We start from the raw sequence: 24,542 nt of genomic DNA, 5'->3' as shown, positions 1-24,542 counted from the left end.
GTTGCCTTCCATGGCCAGCACTTACCGTGTCAGCCTGGGCAGCGCCGGATCATTGGCCAGTATTTTCTGCACCTCGTCAATTGTCTGCTCAACCTCCGGTGGCTGGAAGAAGCTCTTGTCCAGCTGCTGCACATAGTTGGCACCACTATGCTGTCCCTGCTGCTGTATCGTGGGCAACGCCCCAATTCCGCCCATCAGCATTGTCAACTGCAGCAGCAGCAGCAGCCGCAGCAGCAGCGGCGGCAGCGGTAGCCGTGCAATCCCCATCCGGATTGAACTGCTCATTTTGGAGCGCTGCAAATAAATGACGCGATGTAAGGGATCTTCAATGTTGCAGTGAGATAATAAATGCACGTTAATTTTGGAGATTTCTTGGAATAACCGCTTCCGATATTTGTATTGGGCACCATCGATGGCTGACTTTTGGCATTTGACTTTTTTTGTCTGAGATACAACGATCAGAAAGTCCAATGTAGTCCGTGCATGCATCTTGTCGGAGCTGAGATTCCTGCCTGTTCAGAGGCGAGGCTCATCTAAAAGTTCTGCCTGTCTGTGGGTACAGCATCCGGCTGAATTCTCCCCGTCGCCAAGCTACTTCCACTCACTCAAGATACTCCCGCCCAAGCTCAATTGAGCCAAACTTGGTCGCTAGATCTGTATGTGTTACCAAATTAAGAGCTTTGGTCGGCTATTTGCCACAGAGAAGGGGCACGAGTCACCTCATTGAAGCTCCGCACGATCCGAGCAAGAGATGAATTAGTAAGGCATGGCCCGACCCATCCCGCCACGAACTTACTAAATGTTTAAAATAAACATAAATACATTTTCATTTTGTTTTCTTGCACAACAACTGTTGCTCTTTTCCTGTTCCTGTTCCTGTGCTTGTTGTGGCACGCCAACCCAGTTTAGCTATCCATGCAGCAGACAAGATCAATCACAGAGTTTTAATTAATTCATTTAAACACTTTCCAAATATTACTTTTACCGTCCTTTTTTCGCATGAATTTAATTTGGGTTTTTGCAGCGAACAGCTTCTTGTGTATTTGCTTTGCACATTTCATTTTGTTGTTGTGTGAAATAAAACAAAAATAAAAACATAATAATAATATGAAATAATAAAAAGTGTGTTTTCGAGCGATTTCATGCCTATTGTGCCTTTTCGCGCTCGCCCGAATATGATTTTTAGACATAAGCCCGTAGACCGCCACGGCACGGCCCGCGCCTACCTCTAGTTCGCCGCTAAAGCGCCTCGCCAGCGACTTGCTCGATTTGGGACTCGTCTACTAGTTCAAGTGCTCTGCTCAGACCTTGTGGCACAACAACCATTTGAGGCTTGGCGAGCTCAAGTGGCTCTTTTAGTCGCCTCGCACGACAAGCAATGGCTGACTGTGGTGCTATTCTCCTGCCCGGTAAGGAAGAGACAGACGAACGGAAATGGCTAGGTCAGCTCGGCTGATTCAGAATAGCTGTATATAACTAATGCTGACGAGGAAGTCTTCCTCTGGCCGAAGGGGTACTCTACAAGTCAATATTTTTCAAAAGATTTGATGGAATTATAGACCAGCTAAGAATCTGTTTAGAAATATGAATAATAAAATCATTGTAAAGTAGAGAATTGAAAGGAACGTTACACGTTATAAGAAACAATTTGTAGGAAAACTAAACACGTTGACGAGGAATGCGGAAATCTGTTTGGCTTTGGAGGAAGTTATGGTGCATGTGAAGAATGCACTGAGCATTTATTTAGAAACGTCACGAATCGAGACAATTTAGTCAGCATTGCGGCAAGCTGGACTTAAAAACTGGCTGCTGGATCATTCCAAGACTATTTCGAATGACAAGCAGCGCCTAAGTAGCAGTCAGAGCCGTAGTTAGAGTTCCATTTCCAGTTGTAGTTTGAGCTGTACGCAGTACGAATTCCAGTTGCACAGCAGCAGACAAGTTGCTGGGGCCATTTAGAATGCGCGGCACGTAGTCGGGTTAGTTCAGTCAGTCAGTTGTCAGGAGGCATCGAGCCAGAGCCAAATACTTTGGCCATAAGCGCTGCCTCGTTGTGAGTGTATTTATAACATAAGTGCTTATGAGTGCTTTTTTGCCCTCTCTTTCTTGCATTCATTTTGACAAGATTATCTAACAGTTCATTTTGCTAACGGCTTCGCTGCTGGACACTAACCATGTCAACGACGTCCACGTAGACGACCGACAATATTTTTCGCCGTTGTCGTCGTCGCTTTCTACGGCACTCTGTTAATTTATGATTTAACTACGGTAATTAAGTGAAAATTAAACGCTTCGATAGGCTGCAGCCGGAGTACCCGCACTTGCCCAGACAGGCTGCAATGGACCGTAAAAAGCAGTTCCGCACAATCAGCCAAGAGCTGGCCAAGATCGACATCGGCGGCGGCATCGTCAATGCTCTTGCGTCACATTTGGCCAGGAGGATCTCTGCCACTTGTCCTCACTCCCTCTCCCTCCTCTCTCTCCCACTCTTAATCACTTTGTTGTTAGCCACAATGATTTTGCAAAATAAATCATAATAAATTAATCGATTTCAATTTTTACTTTAAGCGCAAGTAACGCCTCCCCCACCCACCACCCCTCATTCGTAATTGCAACTATTTTTCTTTTAGGCATTTTATATTCATTTTCCATTTTCAACAAAATCTATTTGGTAACTTTCCAGATTATTCAATGGTAATAAAAAATTTTTATATTTGTCGTCTTGTTGGTTTCTGGCTGTCAGTTTTGACAAAAATGTTGTATATTTTTTTCCGCCTTGCGCTCGGCGGAAATCGACTTGGCAGTTAACCAAATTGTATATCATTTCACAGTCTTTTATTGTGCAGATGGTAAAACTCGACTGCATATGATATGCTCTAATGTCGCTCGCTTCGATATTCAATTGGTCGGTCAGTATGCCTCAATTAAGACATAGATCAAAGCTGACTACCGCTTGCATTGTAGTTAATGAAAAGCGGTAATGCCAGTGATAATGATATAATGGCAGCAGCATCGATAAGTATGCGGGAAACCACAAAAACAAACGTCAGTTAAGTCAAAAAGTTAACAACAATTTGAAGCGAGTTTCTATTTGTGGCACTGCATTTAATTTTTTTCTTACAACGGCTCTAAACGTTCTTCAAATATTTAAATAATATATAATAATAATATAATATAATTTCGGTTATATAAATATGAATACCATTTAACTCCTCTGTCGTCTGCTTATCTACACAAAATTTGTATGCCATTTTTGCCTTTGAACTGAATTTGTTTTATTTAATATTTTATTTTAGGAATTTTCTTAATTGTTAACGTGCTTTAAAGCCCATTGTTAGCACATTTTATTTAAACTGATGAGAAAAATGAGAATGCTATTCAGCTATGGGGAACAGCAATTCCAACATAGAAATCCTGCAAAGGTATCAATCTATGACCCTAAGAACTATTACAGTTGCTTCTTGCTATATAAGCAACTATGATATACATTAAGACCCAAACATGCCCTCTAAATAGGTTACACAATCATTAAAATAACTTGGCTCTGGATCCCTTAGATAATAGTAGGGACACACGACGCTTAAATCGATTACACCTGCTGGATCTTCCGCATAAAGTCATAATTTAAACTAAAATAAATAAACTATAATTTATAATATGTTGTTTGAATACATTGGAGCTCCAGGAATCCTGGCAAATTTTATTTTAGTTTACTTTATTTTCTAACACATTTTTTAGTTGGCAGAATTATTAGATTTGTAGACAAGACATAGCACAAGGAATATAAAACGAACTGACGAATCCTTCGGATTATCCATTCTTTTACAGACTGTGCAAGTGCCTGCCCAAGCTCAAAATTGTAAAAGATAAAACTTGCAGACGCGCCCATAAAAAAGAGAAAAACTCCAGGGCACATTCTAAAGGATTATCCAGCCGTATGCTGGCTGAAACTTTCTCAGCTGGCGGAGTCAAATGCTTGAAACTAGAGAAATGAGAGCTTTCAAACCAGGAAAAATATGATGGGACTGGACCAAGACTTAAAAGATCAATTATAGGTGAAGACAAAATGCTTATATTTGGCAATAATCGAGTTGGAGCTGTCTTTAAACTACAATTTAATATTGTTTTGAATTGGTTTTGTCAGAGACTTTTCATGCACTCAGGTTTCACAATGTGTATAAATGCCACGACTAGTTGAGTTTTGCATAGTTTCCAAGAGTTTCCCAAAGTTTTCCACATATTGTTTCTATCGGGGTTTTTCTTCATTTTTTTTTTATGGCATTGCATGGTTTTTGCAATTTCCTTCGACAATTAACTTTTTCTACGTACAACACGTCGCATACGTAATTTTAGTTTTGCATATTTATTTGTTGCAGTAGCCAAAGCAAAATTCGATTAAACTTCAAATGTGAAAAAATGTATTTTAATTAAATAATTGCTGTCGCTATGCGTGTCTTTCTGCATGTGTGTGTGTGTTACATTGGCCGCAATCAAAACGCAAATAATTTGTTTCAATTGCGGCAACAGACATAACAACAATTACAACAATAACAACAATAACAATAACATTAAATGTGAGCCAATCTTTGGTGAGTGCATTTCCAATCCGCCGGCGACGGCGGCGTCACTGAAGCGCATTAGACGTCAACGTCGACTGCGCTGCCGCCACTTGGCATGTGTGCCTGTGTGTGTGTGTGTGTGTGGCAACAATTAAGTTGCTGTTAAGTAATTTTTTGCCGTTTGTTATTGTTATTAACTTTATAAACGAAATGCATCACATTGTCTTCCCATATGTATTTATATATACATATGGATATGCACAATGGCCTACTCCCTGCGTGGAACACCTCGAAGCAATTAAAGTGATTCGTTTTATGATTGTTTGACATTTTAATTTCATTTTCATTTTACTTAACATTCCGTTTGTTATTCAACTTGACACATTGTTAAACCATATTCGACGGAAGTGAAACTGTCGCAGTGCTTGGGTCTAACAACTTTGACATATGCTGTGCGCCTCGAATGGGTAATAGGCCAAGTAGAAAACGTTTCAAATATTCGCTTTATGGCTCTGTTAATGTCTTAAAAAGATTAACTTTAAGTCAAAAAGATTGTTAGGTACTAAAGAGTAGTATACTGCTCAACAAATGTTAAACAACACACTCAGAAAATGAGATAATTGTTAAACCCAACAAAGCTTTAATGTGCTTTAAAAGGTTTCTGATATAGCTTAAATTGAAGCTTAACTCAACTTTTCATTTTAAGACATTAAAAATCTGATATTTGGCTTTATTCGAAAGCTTTTAGCTGTAAAGCTTTAATGTGCTCTCAAAGCTTATTCTGTACAACTTGAGAAAGGACAGCAAACATGTGTGCTAAAAAGTTATTGACAGTGAAGCGGATTATCCTGATATTCAAATTGCAAGCTTACAATAGTAAGCTTTTACGTATTATTAAACCTTTCAACTAACATATCCAGCTCAGGCAGAGAATACATATGCTTTTTCTTATGTAAAACATTGGATGATTATTAAGGAACTGTGCCAAATTATCACGGTTAATGATTAGCAGTTGCTTTCAAGTAACATGGTAATGCCTACAAGATCAATTAGAGCTGGCATTGCGATCAGCTAGCCCTAGGATTGGAATTAGTCTAGCCCTGAACTTTCGCGTGCAACTTTCTTGGCGCCAAAACACACTTGACCTCTGTCATTACCAACAATAACAACAACTCTTGAGCACAACAACATCAACAACGTAATGTAAGTAATCACCAAATTACGAGCTAAGGCGAGCACCAATTGACTTGCAGCTTTTCTGCCATTGTCCATTGTTTCTAGTCGCGCATAGACAGAGACAGAGGCAGTCAATCAGGGAGGAGAATAGAGAGAGACAGATAGACCACTTCATTAGCTTAGTTAATCAAGAGCACCAGAGTACTCTGGTAATTTGGTTTGTAATTAAAGTGACCTTCAAGAGACCGAGTTAGTTATTTCTAATGGTTTTTTTTCTCCGAAAAAATACTACATGGCAATCAATTCAGCTCGTGTGAAATTCAACTGGGTTAGAAATAAAACATCAAATGCATGTACCGCACCCTTTTATCGACTTTTATCACATTGACTATTTAAAGAAAGTTTTTCTTAGAGAATCGTTAAGTCAACATAATTTATGACAACAGCTTTTCGGTTTGTCACGCTTAAACGTTTTAAACCTTTCAAGATCAGCTTGATCTAAATTTGATCTCAGTTTGATCAATGATCATTTGGTGATCTAGTGAAGTCGATTGTTAAGGCTCATCATAGCAAAGCTATTTAGGACAGGAAACATATATATAATCAACATTTTTCTCCTATCGTAGTCTCTCTGCATGAAGCTTGAAGCCGAATAACAAACCATCGTTCATATAACCATTGACCCGCATTTCACCCGAGTCACATCTCAAATGAATTGACATATTAGTTAAGTATCCTCAATTGTATGAGAGTCCTGGCGAATCGACATGAGTGGGACCAGCTCATCCTGCTAGGAAGACGAACCACGACCGGACTACGACCGGATCACGATCCTATTCCAGGACACCAGACTTAGTATAAGACGCCCAGGCTAAAAAACGAACTGACGAATCATTTCGCACTATTAGAAGGTTATATTCTAATAAAGACTTTGCAAGCACCTGAACAAGCTCGAAATTGTGAATGGTAAAACGTGCATTCTAAAAGATTATCCAGCCTTATGTTGGCTAAGACTTTCACAGCTGGCGGAGTCAAGCGCTTGATACTAGAGAAGTGAGAGCTTTTAAGCCAAGAAAAATATGACAGGACTGAGCAAAGATCTGTTAAGATCATTTATTAGTGAGAGACACTATATAGGCCAGGCAACCAGAGTGAATTTTTGTGTTATGTGTAAAGTGCTTATTTTTTGCTATATGGTAAAGATTGCTGTAAAGAAATTTTAAATTTTCTGATCTAAAATTTACAAAAGTTTTGGAGAATATAATCCCTCGAATGCCAAAAATGGCAAAACAAAAATTTCAAAATTTTGAAAATTTGCCCAGAATAATCTATTTCAGTTTAAGCGAACCAAACTCTCTAAAAAAAAATGTCGGTTTCATCAGACGCAATCTAATCGAAAGACTTAAGGCGCAAACTTGCTGCAATTACGCACAAGTTATTAAGCTGCTTCTGCTGGTTATCTAGATTAATTAAGTTTAATGAAACATAATGCTTCAAGATGGGCTAGTTGTTTATGCAGAATATCTCTTGCCAAGTAATATACTTCACCATAAACAAAAGACTTAAGGCACAAACTCGCCGCTATTGTGATAATGTTTTTTAAGGTGTTTTTAACTGATAAGGTCGTCAGCTACCATTTCCGGTACAAAAACATGAGAAAGCGCCGCTGGGCTTCCAACTGCTAACTGCTGACTGCTGACTGCCGACTGCTGCTTGCTGCCTGCTAACTGCTGACTGCTGCCTGCTCTCACTTTAGTCAATTAGTCAGTGGCGACAAGTCGCGTAAAATTCATCAACTTCAAACCGCGCTGCGCTTCATTAGTCAGCTAGCAGTAATAGAGCAAGAGAGAGAGAGAGAGAGAGAGAGGGAGGGAGGGAGGGAGAGAGCGGGAGGGCGAGAAATTTAGATGGGCAGCCAGTTAGAAAGAGACAGGGCAACTTATACGCACCACTTTTACTGCAACTTGCTACAAAGGCTTGTTGTTTTCAGCTTTTGGGTTGATTTATTTTATTTTTATTTTTTGCAGCGGTTTTTACACGGGTTTTCTTGCTTTTCAGCCTACTAGCCGGACTGGCTTTTAGTTTATGGCAAATTTGCAAGTATTAGTTGCGGTTGCAGTAGCAGCTCTGGCAGTTGCTGCCGCTGCCGCTGCTGCGGCTGGCTTTGCTAAATTCTAGTTAAGCCAAGTGGCAAGCGTTGCCTACATATGACAAGTGAATGTTGTTTTGGGTGGCCGGAAAAAAGAAACGCAGACTCTTAACCAAGCCAAAAGCAAAACGAAAATCAAAAGAAAACCAAACCAGGCAGCCGGCTACAACTGCGGCAGTAGTTGCAATTGCATTTTATGCCTGTGCCATATACATAACATATATATAAATGCTTATATATTCAGGTATTTTTTCTATTTGATATGTTTCTTTGGTGGTTTTACTATTTATTTACATATTTCCAGTCACAAATATATGCATATATATATATATATATATATATATATATATTTCTTTTGATTTGATTTGCACAACTTTTACCCAGTCAATTGATTTGGCACCTTAAGCAAATGTAACACTTAGTTTTATTTTATTATTAGTTTTTTATTTCATTTGCCTTGTTTTTTATTTTTGGCAGTTTATTGCTGTTTCCCTTTTTATTAACACTTTCACCTGTGCCACAAGAAAAAAAATAACAGAAACAAATAAAAAACACTTTAAGCTTTTAATGCTTTCTTTTGCTTATTAAAATTGTTGTTGCTGCCAGTTCTTTTTTATTATTATTATTACTTTTATAATGTTGTTAAAAATGACGAAAAAGGCGTCGTTTAAAATGTTGCGTTGACATTTTGTTGTCTTGCTATGAATTATAACACTGTCAGCAATTGTAATTGTTTGTTGTCTTTGGTTTGTTTAATTTTGTTGCCAAACATAAGGCGAAATCAGGCTTTATAAACAATTGTTTTATTTTTGTAATAAATCACATTTGTTATGTTAATAGTGTGCAATTTTGTTTTAACACTTTTGTCCGATCAAATGTTTTCGTTAGTTGCTTATTTTTATCATTTTTATCTGTAAGTCGGAGCCATTCGGCTGATTTGTTTGCCCATATAGTTTTATACTTTATCTTTTATCTTTCATCTAATAGATACGCAATTAAAATTATGTAGATGAGCAACAATCAACTTCAAAGTAGACAACATAATAAACAGATTCAAATGCTTCTGGTTAACAATTTTTAAAGGTCTTCAGCTCAGTTTTGATGCAGCTTTTTTGGCTTGATTAATTCCAAATTCACGGCCAAATGGCAATTTTGCCAACACATGTAGTTTTGCTAAACATGTAGTTCTTATCAAACAAGCCAGGTTGTGTATTCAGACTGCCTGAGGGCACAGAATACAAATGAGTTAATTGCAACGACCGCAACACCTGTTCCCCGTCATGAGGCCCACACCTTTAGCCTGTTAGCCAGCACAGACGCGGGTCAAGGTCATTTGGTCATTTTCCCAATCATATACAATTGCCAACATGTCGATTTGCTGTTAACACAAAATCAATTTTCAATTACATTTTCAAAAATTTGGCGCTATGCTGCAGCCACGCCTTGCCTGGTCACGTCTCCGAACAAATTTTCACAATTTTGTTTTTGTGTTTGGTTTTTGGTTTGTTTTTTATGTATATTTTTTTTTCAGCCGTTAAACTTTCGTTGCACAAGCACAAGAAAACTAAAAATAACAACAACAAAAATACAAATTCAAACGTGAAACTATCAAAATGTGGCTTATATGAGCACGCGACTCCAGCTCCGAAACCGAATTCCGAATCCGACTCTGACTTGACTACGACTTGGAGGTGAACGTGGTGTTGTAGGCTTGGCGCATGCGCGGCCTGCAGACCATTTTCAATGAGCGTTCGAATTATACTGAACGGGTTGGACCGACGCTGACAACGCTGCCGTCGACAACGACGACGACGTCGTCACCGTCGCTGCTGTCGACGCCGACGCCGCTTAACTGTCTCAGTCTGTTGGGACTCAGGTGTACTGCTGCGTGCCCAACAGAGAGCGCTGCGGCTTCTCGAGAAGCTTCAATTGCTGCTGTTGAATGGAATCTTGGATTTGAAATTCCAATTTTGATTCTGTGCCAAATTGATCGGACTCTGCTCGCTGGCTACACGCCAGTGTTAGCTGCTGAATGCCAGACGATTGTTGCTGCTGTGCTGTGCCTGGCTCGCTTGCCTTGACCAGGTACACCTGCGCGACATAAGCGTTGTGTGCACTCCGAGTGGGGGTCAGATGGCAGGGACATTCTAACAGACAGGTTTCGACAGCATCTGCACACGCATTTGCCAAACCACATACCACATTCCACTTGCCACATTTCTCTTTAGCAGACACATCTGCATACAAATACGCATGCGACTCATCATCGTGGCTCAGACTCGTCTTGGCTGGTCTTTCTGCTCCACTTGGGGTATGTATGACCACTTGATGCCGATGCCGATGCCAGTCGCTTGTTGAAATTGATTTGGATGTTGATTACGATAACATTATGTTATGGCTTTGGTTTGGTTTGCTTTGGTTTTGTTTTGGATTTGTCTTTGGCCGTGCCATTATTGCATAATGAATATATGTATATTGAATGGAAACCTATATACATGTATGCTTAAGCATATACAGACACAAATACATACGCATATTATATACCGATCACATTGCACGCGTTGCCTCTCGATGCACTCACCCAATGACTACTTATTATTATTGAAACTGGATCATTTCGTGCATTGTGATTCGATTTGATGCCCGGCGACTGACCAGTTGGGTTCAGTTTACGTGCAGCTCGATTATTGTTTGATGCGGCTGATCACAGATCTGAGAGACTGCATTTTTATTTACTATTATAAAATGAAAAACATATTGTCTATCCGGAAGAAGCGTTTACCTTTGAAAATTTGTATAATAATGAAATTTATTTCACAACCAGAACGAAACAGAAATGTATAACAATTCTCATAAAATAAATATATATTTACAAAATAGTAAACCTCACTTAGAATCTACAATTGCAATTAAAATCTTCTCAGGCTTGTTAAAATTGCAATGCTTTTGACTTCAGGCACTTCTAACTTGTTGCTTTGTCTTGAGTGGGCGAGCTAAGGTTATAAGAACATTCAAGACTCGTGAGTACACACATAATAAACTGTTGTAATTTGTTTACTAAGTGTCAATATTTGTTTAGCATACGTCTGACTATTTGTTTTATATTTCGCTCAATGTTCCACTTTTGCGCTCTTCTAGTTTTGCATAATGCTACGCTGCCTGCCCTTGCTCAATACACAGCGACATATCTATGTATATGTATGTGTAAATATATGTACAAATGCCTTGCACGATTTTGCTCGAAATAATTAAAAACGATTTTAGCAACAAATTTGTAACATTACCATTTTGGCCTGGCATTTACTTGTGTACACAAAAATAAAAAGATGTTTACCACTCGGTTCGTTTCAGCACGGACCGTGTCTGCCCTTTGTTACCTTTTTGGTGACAACATTTGACACAATTTGTCGCTGACGCGGCAATTTCGTCTAATAGCTTCTTCTATGTACGTGTGTAGCTGGAAATTGTTCAGCTATAAGATTCCCAGTAAGCAGTTCAGATTTGCTAATATATACAATTGCATTTGAAAACCCACAAGAGGATTAGTTCTTGTGTGAAAGCAACAGTTAACTATGTTATTAAGAATAAAAAAATATTCTAAAAATCGCAGAGAAGGGCGGTTGCTGGAGGTGAGTGGGTAAAAATAGGCTCTTCTTATCTGAGCGAGAGGTTGCTTTCCCTCCATCTCTCACGCACTCATTCTTCCTCTCTATCACCCTTTCTCTCTCTCTCTTTCTACCCTTCTATGCGATTCTCATGAATTTAAGTTATCTTTCAAGATATGATGTGGGAGGATGAGTCAGTGGGAGAAAGAGAAAGAAGATAAACGGAGGAGAGCGATTTAGTGTAAGAGAAAAGGCAATTGAGAAAAATTCAAAGGCACAAACGATTTTTATATCTGTTAAGGAAAGTCAGTTCTCTCAAAAATATAAGAGACTTGTGCTGTGTAGGGTATACCGAAATTCTTAATTCAAAATCTCAGCTCTCTACTTCTTAATGTCTCGACGCACGAATATGTTTAAAGGAATCGACTTTGGAAGCGAATCAAAACATATATATGTATGCTTTATATAATCGGAGATCTGTCTATTGCATACTTGATTATACCCATTACATATGGCTACAGGGTATAAAAATAATCGCTTGAGTGGTGCCCAAGTTTAGTTTTGTTGTTTGCTGGATGCGTGTGGTGGCTGTGGCTGTAGCTTGGATTTTCCGAGTCTTTGGCTTGACTTTGCCCCATGCACATGAGTTGCAACAGGGGCCGGCTAAATGACACCACACAAAATGGCGACATGACTGCCCCAACCAAAGTTGCTGCTGCCGCTGCTGGCTCAAAAACAAAAAACGTAAATTGCTTTACGGCCTGGCTAAGTGCATGTGCAAAAAATAAACCTGGCCGAGGCCCAGTTGGAGTGTGACGTGCGGAGTCTGCGTAATCGTTGCACAGCATTTTGCATCTTTGATAAGAGACGGGCGTTGGTTTGTCACTCATCTTCAGTTGTTGTTTGTTGTTTCTTGCTGCTGCTGTTGTTGTTGTTGTTTTTGTTGTTTGCTTTTACTTTATGGCGGCCATTCACTTTCTCCGCATGCCTTTTATTTGACTTTGCTGTTTGCTTTGCTAATTTTTGGTCTTTTTAAAAGTGAAACAACAAACGGAGAGAGCAAGAGAGAGACGCTTTTACGATTATGCATTGGCGTATGCAAATTTCAGCGAATATTATTCAATCGACTGGCCATGTTACAGCCGCACGCACAGCTTCTAATCGCTCAACTTTAAAGCGATTCTCAGCCTCAAGCGCTTTGAGCTGGTGGCACAATTTGGCACGATTTTGAGCGGGATTGCATCACATGTTGTTGGTGTAAGCGCATTGCGTGCATTGTGCTCCAATTCCTGCGATAAGTACGCATAACAAAAATAACTGCCAACAACGGTAGAAAACAGAAGAAGAAGCAGCAGCAGTAACAACAGCAAGCGACAAGCAATGCCAAGTTCGTTGCCTAAGTCTTTTGTTAGCGGGCGTCGAATTGATGTCAACGCAGCGCCAAGTGGCGCACTTTACGATGCGATCTTTTAACTCATTCACATGGCCATAAAGCACCCAATCAATCAGTGGCCCGAGGGGTGCCACAACTCATGCCTTAAATGCCAAAGTCACAGACGGTGCTAATTAACATCGCTCGTTCCAAATCGTATGCTTAATATGTGTGCAGTCGAGTGCAGTTAAGGCCGTGGACGCAGCCTCTGCCCGACTCGTTCGTGTCATCTTCATCTTCTTTCTTGGCCAGCCCGTTTACTTGTTTGCTTTGGTTTGCTTGGGTTTGTCTTGCTTTCGAGCTGTCCAAGTGAAAGGCCTCCGGTGTGTGTCGAGCAGTTTTGTTACCATTTACTATAAGGGGTATTATGATTTTACCGATAGATAATATATGAAAAAAATCGCAGAGCATTTTATTAAATTTTACAAACAACTTTATCGTTGGCTTCGATTGCTTGCAAAAAGGTAGTTTGAATATTTTCCTTTTTTAATTTCTTGAAATAGTTTTTTTTCAGGTCAAAGCTTTTTTAATAAAAGAAATCTTTATGTAAGTAAGATGAACTCCTTATATAATAATTATAATTTCCATATGCATATACAATATATAGATATCAGCGAGACGTTAGTCAACATATGATAAGTTGGAGAAGTGCTCCTCAAAAACTTTTCAAATTTTACTTTAGAAATAGCAATTGTTCACTCCCTACATATTGTGTGCATTTCCCTAGGGTATCCAATTTTCAGCAAGCATTGTACAACGTGTTCATCTCGTTTTCATATCTGCTGTTTTTGCACAGCTTTGGCTTAGCGCCGCTCAGCTAAAAATCGAATTGAAATTAAAATCTCTCAAGACGCAGCAGCTTATGCGTCGCTTACATAAGGCAAGACCACTCCGGATCCGATCGGCAACAGACAAGCACACTTGGAAACACTTCGAAACGCTGGCTGCAGTTGACTCATGCAGCTGGCCGATGTCCAGTGCCCACCCCACCGAAATCAAGCAGGAAGGAAGCATACCCAAGCGTTCACTTTGCATGGCCAGCTTTTCAGAGTCGCGGCGACAGAAATCAAATTAAAGTTTAGTCACAGTTTTATTTGTATCAAGTGTGGACGTTAATCTTGGTATATTCAATCAGTTATATTTTATTTACGTGCTTTTTTAGTTTTGACTGCCGACTGAAAAGTAGGCGAAGGTTACATTTGTTGCCTTTCATGTTGGTTTCGATTTCAATTTTATTTATGAGGGAACCAAAATTTATTGCAGTTTAGTATGCTAAAAATATTTAAATTCGATTCAAACAGTTCCAGCACAAAGCTAAGAAGACATGTATGAGATATGTGATATGATATGGTGCATATACGAATACACCTTACTATATTAACTAATTTATTGTGCAGTGCCAATAAGTTATTATTTGTTTTTATGTTGCTTCGCCACAGCATGAACGATTTTTTAATTATAGAACCTATTTATGTCAAGAAGAAATAAAAACTAAAAAAAATTGTATCTCTCGGATACCGCTGCGCTATACTCTATTTACTGTAATTACCGATAAAAATAACTTCAAGGCGCAAGCTTTAACAATAAGCTTTAACACTTCTATTTACTTTTATACTTATTCTTCCTAGACTAGTTACAGACAGACGGATGATGCAAAAAAGACACTTTCGAAAATGTGAACAGAAAGGCGCCACAGCTCTACTTATCTATCATATCGATTTATCTAAAAAAAGACAATCGAAATTAATGTCAATCGGCAGCAATCGATAGGTAGCACAACTGAAATGCGTGTGCACAGCTGTTCGCTGTGTTACATGTGGTCGTGTGTATGTGAGTGTATTTATTCATAACCAAGAGAACAAATCGAGTAAAAAAAAAAAAACGAAAACGGAAGAGGTGATCAACAATAAATATATGGTAAGCGCTGATTGTGTCACAATTTGAAAATCCTCTAACACGCGTAGTAACAATGAACCTGAATAAAATTGAGCACTCTAAACGGAACATGAACAAAGTGCGACAAGCAGTAAAGAGTGTGCGTACGTGTGTGTGCGTTAGAGATGGTAAACGTTGCGATATTTAAATCTAAGTGATATGTGATGATGAGTAGAAAGTAACTTTTGAAAATGCAATCCCTTTAACAAGGGGGCAGTTACTCAGAAACTAATGCTCTATATAGAATTTAACAAATATTTTACTCAAGCCTTAATGAAATTAAATATAAATAAGTTATAATTAAGTTTAAATTTATACACTTTAATGGGACAAAGCTCTTGTTGCTTTTATCCCGCCACTTTATTTTCCAGGAACTGTGACTTATTATCAAAAACTGCTCTTGGTCACAGGCACGTTAACATCGCCCATCGCTTGTGGAGCTGTATGAGTGTGTGTGTGTGCGTGTGTGCGGGTGTGTGAATGAAAAACTTGCAACTGTGAAAATATAACCAAAAATAAAGACGATTTTGTCTTGAGTGCGTTGACTCCCCGCCAGCGACAGTGACGTAGCCCATCAACAGCTGGGAAGTTGCAGCAGTTGGAGCAGGTAAGCATACAACATACCCCGTTAACCGCTCACCAACCAGTGCACTCAGCTGTGTCCTCCTGTTTAGAATTAAAATACTGCTTTCGTTCAGCAGCAGCGACTCGGGCGGCCATGGCGGACACGGCGACAGCAGCGACAACTGCGGCGGCCTCCAAGAAAAAGTACAGAAATAAAAAGAAAATACAGCAGCAGCCACAAAAGTCAGAGGCAAAGCCAGCACAAGCAGTCAAGGCTATTGTGCACCAAGCCAATGGGCACGTCGTCCAGTCTGAGACTGATGAAGCAAATGTGTCCTTAATCAATGGCATCATGGAGCAGGTGCAACTGTGCAATGGCCATGCCAAGGAGGGGGCAAAGGCAACAGCTGAGCCAATGGCTGGCACGGCCCCAGTTGCGGCCACTGTTAATGGCCATGTCAATAAAAGCACTGCCATCAACAACAACAATCACATAAACAATAACAACATCAGCAGCAACAACAACAACGATGTCAACAACATCAACACCGGTAGCCGCAACAGAAGCAATAATAACAATAGTAGCAGCCGCAGTAAGGCGAAAAACAACAACAAGTCCCAAGCGTCGTACGAGGAATCGGAAAGCGGGATGCAGGATCAGCAAACGACAAGCGTATCAGCAGCAAATACTGAAATAGTGACAAGAAAAATCACTGCCAACACACACACAACAACAGCAAAGATTACGGAGGCCAGCGCCCAGGATGAGGCGCCTTCGACATCAGCAGCTGCTGCGGCAGCCGTTGCTGAGTCAGAGCCCCAACAAGAACAAAAACAGCTCCAGCTTGAACCTGCCATTTCAGCCGATGAGATAGTCTATAAGGAATACGAAGCCGAGCATCAAATGCATGTAAGCTAACCGAGTAGATCCACAAACGAAACATTCTAACTCCCTATATTTGCAGGATATAATGCGTCTGATACAAGCCGAGCTGTCTGAGCCATATTCGATATACACGTACCGCTATTTCATCTACAACTGGCCAAAACTATGCTTCCTCGCCGCGCACGATAATCAATATGTGGGCGCCATTGTATGCAAGCTGGACATGCATATGAACGTGCGACGCGGCTACATAGCGATGTTAGCGGTGCGTAAGGAGTATCGCAAGCTTAAAATTGGCACCACGCTTGTAACCAAAGCCATTGAGGTAAGGCTTTAATTTATCAAGAATTATCTGTGCATTTATCCAAATCTTCAATTCCAGGCCATGCTTGCTGACAATGCTGACGAAGTGGTGCTGGAAACGGAGATGCGCAACGAGCCGGCGCTCCGCCTGTATGAAAACCTGGGCTTTGTGCGTGATAAACGACTTTTTCGTTATTATTTAAACGGTGTGGATGCGCTTCGCTTGAAGCTCTGGTTTAGATGAGCCGACGCATCGTTAAATGATGTTGAAATTATTGTCTAGTGGCCGCCAGGCGAGAGCTCTAAATAGGATGCCTTGTTTCAACTATATAGTTAAAAACCAATGTTTTCGTTGGGCTGGCTTCCATACTGTCCACAAGAACGGGACTCTTGTTTGTTTTTTTTTTTTTTAAATATATATATATATATAAATACATATATATGAATATTAATTTTATTAGGCATTTGTTTGTCATTTAATTTCTTCTCACGTGGCGCATGACAAACAATCTTTTGTACCTATTAACTAGGATTTACAATTTTTATTTTCTTTAATTAATGTATGTAAATTATTTTAATAATTTAAGCGTATGGCAACAAAAGAAACAACTATAACAGTAGCAGCCGTAACAGTAACAACAAATAAATACATGCAAATAAAAACCTTACGTACACATGCAATACGTGATTTACATACTTACATAATTGCCTAATTGCGAGTGCATAAAAACGAAGAAAATCAGAAGCAATAATTGCATTATATTGTACATTAAACACAAACGATATTACAATCTAAAGCGCATAAACAAACACACATAAACTAATAAACAAAATATTCATATTTATTTAGGACTATGTTATAAAAACAACAACAAACGCAATACATATGTATGCATATGAAACATTGAAACCGAACACACACATAATATCGCAAGCAATTACATAATTAAATAATTACAATTTATATATATATACACATAAACATATACATATAAGCATTGTGTTTTGTTATACACACATACTTACACTCGTACTTGTATACACACAAAGAAACAAACATAGGAATATGTTGAGTCAGATTGTGCATGCTAATTTATAGCATTTTAAACATTTACACACATAGTTGAAAAATTAAGAAAGCCTAAACTTAAATGAAAAGAAAAAAAACAAAACTAACTAAATAGAGAAGAAATAAAAATATTGGAATGCAGCATGAGGCGCGTTGTTAACGATCAAGACTTTGCCCTAATTATAGAAAAATACAAAAAAAAGAACAAAACCTATTAAAACAAAATGAATAAAATGAGCAATTACAAAAATATGATCACAGCTCTTGCCTAAATCCTTGAAGCTTTGCTAAATGCAGCAACAAGTTCATATTTAAACATATTAATATCGAATTTGTTTCAGCTAAAAACAGGTGAACGCTTCCACTAGAGTCACCGTTTTAATTGAATAATATCGAGTTGCATATAATCAACCCAACTATTGAAGAGCACCAAGCTAATTACTACCATATTAACTAGCTTAGATCCCAGAGCAGCAGTTGGTGGATCGGCTTTGAAGGTTAACATTTTACCACGTTGGAAAACTTGAGATGTTTTAATGATGGTTTATCATAATATATAATGTAGACCTCTGCTGACTGAATATATAAATCACTTGTCGACAGATAAAATACCCTTACCAAGCATATGTATTTACTTATAACGATTTTTGGATTTTGTAGGCGCTAGTCCACTATACTTATGGCTCGATCTTCAAAGATGACCTGATCTGATCTGAGAAGATCTACCTATCACACTTTAAGACTCCAGCTACAAATCTGTGAAAGATAAAGATATAGATATCTTTCAAGTTCCAAGTCTCTTTCAAGTTCCAAGTCTCTTTTAACAATACTCTTGTTCACTTTGTGCAGCGAGTATTAAAATGGAAAAAACTTGATTTTAATTTTATTAATTTAAAAAAAAACAGCTAAAATACTTAACGCTGGTAAGTGGCGACCCAAAGGGCTAGCTCTAGAGCTGCCACATTGAGCTGCACCACAGACAGTTGCATATACCTAGAAACAGCTGCAACATGCTCGTACCTTGTACGCTGCATTTGGGGCGTAACGCTTAACAATATGAACAACATTTAGTTAGCTAAGTTTGTAGTCAGAGTAGAGTTACTTTCTAATTATTAAGATATATACACTAATCCGGGATTTGTCTAGTGAAATGCCGCCGGTTATCACCTGCTGCGTTTGGTTTTGGCTGCAGTCGTCGTCGTCGTCGTCGTTGTGCTGGACCCCCGCAGCTGCTTCAGTTCGCTGCGTGCGGCTGCCTTGATGCTCTGCACCTGCTGGCGCACGGTGGTGTTTTTGTAGTTTACGGCCGGAGGTGTCATCGCTGCCGTCTGGGATTTGTCAAACAGATCGCTGACCTCGACCATGCGCGGCTTGAAGAACATGTTGGGACGTATGACAGACTTCTCGGGATTTTTGAAGAGATTGAGTAGACCCCAGGATTGCTCATGTCGCTCGCTCTCTGTCAGCGTTGTGTTCTCCACCTCGGACTCAAGCATCCAGGCAGCATTGCGCACCTCGATGCGCAGACGCTCGCATTCCTCAAGGCTAACATTCTTGCTCACATTCAGCAGCTGTTCCAGCGGATTCACAATGTACATGGCCGAGTGATCTGGCTTGGCCAGCGCGCGGCCCTCATTCAGCGATATGGCACGATTGTGAAAGTCGAACTGCGAATAGAACTCAAAGAATTGTAACAGCAGTTCGCTCAGGCTACTCGTATTCCGGCTCTGAAAGCCCACACGCTCCATGTCCCGTGCAAAGGTGCAATTGATGCCATCCTCAGTGACCCGTATGTCTGTTGCGGTCGCCGCCTTCGCCATTGCCCCGATAGCTGGCAGTATGGGTTGCCGCAGCTGCTGCATAAAAAACATGACCAGGCAGGTCAGCGAGAAGTTGGTGATCCAGCGTCCTGGCGAAGGATTTGTCAAGCCGCACGACTGCGCCCAGCGACGTACGCTAAAGGTCAATGGGCGCACGCGCGGATCCAGCTCGCCAAACATGTACAACAGCTCGGACATGTAGAAGCCAGTGCTAAAACACGTGAATAAAGCACATCAAGTAGGTTAAAGCATCTATAACATCCTTAATGAGATGGACACTACTTAAAAAATCACGCTCAATGACAGAAAACACGGTTAGAAAATGGATTTCAGTTAGGATCGAATGAAAGCAAAAGGAACACGACAGATTGGCTACGAACATCAAATGAGCTTGCAAAATAGAGGACAGCCTAGAACCCTTAATTCGGCTTTGCTTGGGCCTAGTTTTTCCTTAAACTTGAGATACATTTTTCAACTATTTTCTGGTTATTAGCCAAATTCTAACTGAAACGTTTCAGAGAGATCCAGCTCTGATGCATTTTTCTAATCATAATTGGTAGATGCGAATTTTGGATAGAGATCAAATTTAACTCGCATCCTGTTTATGAAAATATTTACGGAAATACAAACGCGTAACTGGAAAGCTTTTCAGATCTGTGATTCACATAGCCAACATTGGCGACAGGGCGTGGCAGGTGGCACAAAGGCCATCTCACCCATAGTGTGGCGGCGTTTCATTCAGAAAACTGACCACCTCCACAGACCGGATATGGTTTTTCGAATGCATTGTGGGCTTAGTTTTATCAGTAACTCTGGCCGATTCGTGTCCGTGATTAAAAGCCGGCGTCAGCGACATTTGTGAATCATAACAAACGGAATGTGGTGGGAGGAATAATATAGTGTAACTGATTCACCTGCTCCATGGGCAAAAGAGATGGCACTATTACCGTTATATATGCATTATATGGCATTTGGCAATACGGCACCTGTTTCTATCTAATCTTATCAGCAAAAGCTTTGGCATGCCTCACATCTAATCTTATCTTATCTGAGGGCCTCTCGGCCTATAACAATTGCTGTCCGCCAAACTGTACTCTGGATGTTGTCATCATATTGAAAGTTTTAACTGTGACAGAGATAGATATATTCTTTTTTCATCTTTTACCATATTTTGGTCAGGTTGCTGGCTTTGCGAGCGCTTTCGGAGAAGGCAAACCGATTTCAACGAACGAACCCAGCGGAGCTGTCTTCCCAGAAAGTGTGACAACGCTCTTACGGTGTATTAAATAAAATAACTTCTTTTTTTATCTGTGTGTAACAAACAATTTCAAAGGTGAAGCTAAGTAAATAATAAGGAATACTTTTTTTTTAAGTGAGAAAGTGGCGTAAACAAAACTATTTATTGTAGTATAAAATTATACAACTTTATCTCTCTCATGTGAAGGAGCAAAAGTATGAATAGTTGTGACCCTCAACGAAATGTTGGTTGAAACATGTAGAAATGTGATCAATAATAGAGCAGAAAACAAATTCAATTTTTGGTTTGAAATTCAATGAGTGTTGCAATAGCAAGTTGTGTATTAATCATGTTGTGCCTGCGAGACTTCGGGCTCGAACAAAGCCAACCAACTAATGATAACGCTATTTGTTAAACACAACGCTGATAAGGCCAAGTTGCTTCAGGCCTGAGCACATAAAAAAAAGAATAGTAGCCAGTGCATTGAGGTTTCGTATGATTAATGTAAGGCGTGCTAGGGGAAGCTTTTTATACTGGCTGTGACTCAGCGGGGTTTATTGAAGCCAAGGCAAGTGCAACCCAAGTAGAATAAAGGAGCTGTTGGTCAAGGAGCTATATACTTATAAATCAAGCTAGTCCTTACCTAATCTTCTTTTTGGGTTGAAAGTGAGCGCTAAGAGAACTCCAACTGCAGGTGGGGGAAAAGTATGAACAATACAGTCATTTAAGTATGCCTTGCGAACGGGCCTTCACGAGCCTGTCTGGCTTAGTGTCTGAGCATCGAACTAACTAGCGTATGGCCGCCGGTTCAAATTGAAAAGGAATAGTGCGAATGCGGCTTTCCAATCGCCTGAAGTAAACGGGAATTAAAAAAGCAAGTTTGTTAGCACCTGCATTTTCAGCATTATTTAATTGGTACATAAAACTTCATGCCTCATCCATGTCTACACCATCTATTTAAATATGTTGCTTAATGATTTTTGTCCTTTCTGTTCGCACAGCTTTTCAGCATGGGCATTGGCTATGGCGCCGCTGATGAGCAGCTGGAGAAACAAATCGGCTGCGTGAAATACACGCTCTTCTGCTTCAATATTATCGCCTGGATGATATCTACGGCCCTGTTCGCCCTCACCGTCTGGCTGCGGGCCGAGCCGGGATTCAATGACTGGCTGCGCATACTGGAGGCTCAGTCCTTTTACATTGGCGTCTATGTGCTAATCGCCATTAGCATTATCATGATGGCGGTCAGCTTTTTGGGCTGCCTTAGTGCCCTCATGGAGAACACCCTGGCGCTGTTTGTATTTATTGGCACACAGATATTTGGTTTTGTGTCCACGGTGGCCGGTGCGGCCATATTGCTGCAGTACAGCACAATTAACTCGAGCTTGCAGCCGCTGTTGAATGTGTCGCTGAGAAGATTTGTGGCGACATCGGAATACACGTACTCCAACTATGTGCTGACCATGATTCAGGAAAATATTGGCTGCTGCGGCGCCAGCGGACCATGGGACTATCTGGATTTGCACCAACCATTGCCCAGCTCCTGCCGCGACACCGTCAGTGGCAATGCCTTCTTCAGTGGCTGCGTGGACGAGCTGACCTGGTTCTTTGAGGGCAAGACCGCCTGGATTGTGGGATTGGCCATGGTAATGTCCATGCTGACGGTCATCTGTGGCGTTATGAGCTTTATCCTGGTCCAGGCCGTCAAAAAGGAGGAGGAGCAGGCCACCAACTACAGACGCTAAAGGCCAGCACCAACCCGAAGCAACAACCATTTAGTTAGCTAAGTTAACAGCCTAGACGAGCGCAGAGTGCAGAGTTATGTCCATGGTTAATAGATCATAAGTTTTCAATTCGAACAATAAGTACGTTAATAAACCAAGAGAATAAAGCCACCTTTGGCCCACTAAAGCCCCAAAAATATTCCATTCAATAAGAAAATGATATGATAGAGAGGGATTAAGAACACCTAAGGTCAAAATAAAACGAATTCAAAGAAAATAATAAAACTAACTAATTTCTAGCTCTAATACAGACGAACCAGATAAAGCAATAATCGGTTTTTGATGGTGATCAAGAATATATATATACGTTAGGGGGTCGGAGAAGATTACTTATGCTTATTACATCCTGTCCTCAGTTACAAAAAATAAAGGTAGCTGGAAATTTATAAGCATCCATTTCAAGTTAACCTGATCTGCGTATGGTATTCGAGAATTTAAAGGTCAAATTTGGTGTATCTACCTCTTTCATACGGATATGACTGGATCAAATGTATTCGACAAAAAGATCTTATGATAGCTGTATGATAGATTTAAGGGAATCCGTTTCAAATTCTGCCTGCAGCAAGATAGTTTTAAGACTCAGATGCAAGTTAGCATAAAAACAGACGCACGGACATAAACAAAGACAGACGCGTCTATATCAACTCGGCTATGGACACTGACAACGAATATTTATACCTAATACATATATACATATATGTATATATATAATACATATATTCATATATGTATATGTTTACTTATATGTCTGCTACTATTCGTTGCACATTGCGTGAGAAAATTATAATGCCACTTGTAAAAGCATAGATTGTATCAGTATCGTTTGTTACTCACAGGTTGCTCATCGACAAATCCACCTCCAAGTCTAGATGCTCGTGATGATATTTGATAATGGGGACACGCGCCTGCAGAATGCGCCGAACATGGCAGACTCCGGGCAGAAACAGATGCAGCACATCGCCAATGCATTCCATTTGTCGTTGCTTCTGCGAGCGTCCATTGCTCAGGTTCTCCTTGGTGTGATATATAAGACGCGACGCTTCGCGTTGGCTATCCAGGCCATCTGCCGTTGTTTTGCCATCGAAGCGCAAAATCAAATCCAAATCACAACCCATTTTGCCAAAACCATTTACCGAGGAGCCAAATGGCTGGGCCAGCGCATCCGGAAACATGCCCGAGATGGACTCTTGTACTTGCAGCGCGGCCAAAAAGCGCATCCGTACGCCCAAATCATTTAAGCGCGTCTGATCGTACAACAGTTGCAGTTGTTGCTCAATGCTATCGGCGCCGCGCAGCACCTCCAGCAAGGAATCATGTGTTGGCGGCCGCGTGCCGTCGATTGTACTCAGCGGCAGCGCCTTCTGATTCGCCGCTAGCTTGGCTTGGCCACGCCGGCCCGCGCCAGCGGCTGCTGCTCTAAACCAAAGGAAGGGTGAACGCACCGGCACCCCACAGCCACTGCCACTGCTGCTGCCGCTCAGCTCTGCATTGTAGGCACTTGAGCTGATGGCTGCTGTTGCCTCGCCGGCACTGGCATATTCCAACAGCATATAGTGCAGCACGTCCTCATGCTGCACGCAGTAGTGTTGTACTGTGACAATGCGTCCGAATCTGCTGCAGTAGTTATACAATTCTGGGTATGACTTTTCTGAGCTGACCTGCACAACAATGCTGCGCTGCGCCTGCTGGTGCCGGCTGTCAATAAACTCCTCATAGTTGAGTTTGCCTGTAGAAATACATGAAAGTAACACTCCAGCAGCTAACTAAACACTGTTTACCCACCTTTTGCAGCCGCTTCAGTGCCGGCGACGGCGTATTGTTTTATGCAATATGTGCGCGAGTGCATGAGCAGCAGTGCTCGGCGCATTAGGGTGTTCATGGCGACAGGCTGGTGCTATCGGGGCAACCTCATATACTTGCAGTGGTCAGTTTTAATAGGAATATGAATAAAACTGCACCGTGTATTGCTTATATTCTTAATAATTTTGAGGTTATAGGGCTGCAATACTCGCATTCCAGGGCT

The 24,542-nt window shown here is 40.5% G+C and overlaps 4 protein-coding genes across 7 annotated transcripts in view; 2 read left to right on the top strand and 2 right to left on the bottom strand.

The window, feature by feature from the left end:
* LOC135440670 (mucin-2) overlaps positions 1 to 9,688 on the bottom strand; it is a 13,919-nt gene extending 4,231 nt beyond the window's left edge. Inside the window, exons 1-2 of the mRNA XM_064699961.1 lie at positions 9,292 to 9,688; positions 26 to 294 (exon numbers count right to left, since the gene is read on the bottom strand). Coding sequence (XP_064556031.1) covers positions 26 to 285 — 260 coding nt within the window. The 5' untranslated portion in view covers positions 286 to 294; positions 9,292 to 9,688. The remainder of the gene's footprint in view (positions 1 to 25; positions 295 to 9,291) is intronic.
* On the bottom strand, positions 920 to 24,542 carry MTPAP (mitochondrial poly(A) polymerase). Of its 2 annotated transcripts, none has more exons than XM_064699967.1 (3): positions 24,302 to 24,542; positions 23,354 to 24,245; positions 920 to 1,046 (listed from the first exon to the last, which is right to left on the bottom strand). In XM_064699967.1, exons 1-3 carry the CDS (start codon positions 24,396 to 24,398, stop codon positions 935 to 937), a joined length of 1,101 nt encoding a protein of 366 aa, XP_064556037.1. In that variant the 5' UTR covers positions 24,399 to 24,542; the 3' UTR covers positions 920 to 934. The 2 variants fall into 2 exon arrangements, with proteins under 2 accessions (XP_064556037.1, XP_064556036.1); XM_064699966.1 differs by lacking the exon at positions 920 to 1,046 and adding an exon at positions 18,540 to 19,709 and having other exon boundaries at positions 24,302 to 24,523.
* Naa30A (N(alpha)-acetyltransferase 30 A) lies at positions 15,201 to 17,845 on the top strand. 3 transcript variants are annotated; one of them, XM_064699971.1, is made up of 4 exons: positions 15,201 to 15,463; positions 15,555 to 16,330; positions 16,386 to 16,631; positions 16,689 to 17,845. In XM_064699971.1, the coding sequence occupies exons 2-4, from the start codon at positions 15,575 to 15,577 to the stop codon at positions 16,851 to 16,853; spliced, it is 1,167 nt and encodes a 388-aa protein (XP_064556041.1). In that variant the 5' UTR covers positions 15,201 to 15,463; positions 15,555 to 15,574; the 3' UTR covers positions 16,854 to 17,845. The 3 variants fall into 3 exon arrangements, with proteins under 3 accessions (XP_064556041.1, XP_064556039.1, XP_064556038.1); XM_064699969.1 differs by having other exon boundaries at positions 15,202 to 15,463; positions 15,558 to 16,330; XM_064699968.1 differs by having other exon boundaries at positions 15,202 to 15,463; positions 15,531 to 16,330.
* On the top strand, positions 20,671 to 22,646 carry Tsp2A (tetraspanin 2A). The gene is made up of 2 exons (XM_064699972.1): positions 20,671 to 20,831; positions 21,737 to 22,646. The coding sequence occupies exon 2, from the start codon at positions 21,746 to 21,748 to the stop codon at positions 22,478 to 22,480; it is 735 nt and encodes a 244-aa protein (XP_064556042.1). The 5' UTR covers positions 20,671 to 20,831; positions 21,737 to 21,745; the 3' UTR covers positions 22,481 to 22,646.

Source organism: Drosophila montana, unplaced genomic scaffold, assembly GCF_035044405.1.
Source record: "Drosophila montana isolate Dmon_TW-CO22-7 unplaced genomic scaffold, ASM3504440v1 contig_1624_1, whole genome shotgun sequence".
NCBI classification, from domain to species: domain Eukaryota; kingdom Metazoa; phylum Arthropoda; class Insecta; order Diptera; family Drosophilidae; genus Drosophila; species Drosophila montana.
This window is presented reverse-complemented; position numbering and strand designations above follow the sequence as displayed.

Excerpts from the sequence above, each read along its gene's own strand:
- Naa30A (XM_064699971.1), top strand. The coding sequence starts at position 15,575 with ATGGCGGACACGGCGACAGCAGCGACAACTGCGGCGGCCTCCAAGAAA. Across the intron at positions 16,331-16,385 it reads AAGCCGAGCATCAAATGCAT|GATATAATGCGTCTGATACA; the intron begins GTAAGCTAACCG and ends CTATATTTGCAG. Across the intron at positions 16,632-16,688 it reads TTGTAACCAAAGCCATTGAG|GCCATGCTTGCTGACAATGC; the intron begins GTAAGGCTTTAA and ends CTTCAATTCCAG.
- Tsp2A (XM_064699972.1), top strand. The coding sequence starts at position 21,746 with ATGGGCATTGGCTATGGCGCCGCTGATGAGCAGCTGGAGAAACAAATC.
- MTPAP (XM_064699966.1), bottom strand. The coding sequence starts at position 24,398 with ATGAACACCCTAATGCGCCGAGCACTGCTGCTCATGCACTCGCGCACA. Across the intron at positions 24,246-24,301 it reads CACTGAAGCGGCTGCAAAAG|GCAAACTCAACTATGAGGAG; the intron begins GTGGGTAAACAG and ends GTATTTCTACAG. Across the intron at positions 19,710-23,353 it reads GATTTGTCGATGAGCAACCT|CACTGGCTTCTACATGTCCG; the intron begins GTGAGTAACAAA and ends CACGTGTTTTAG.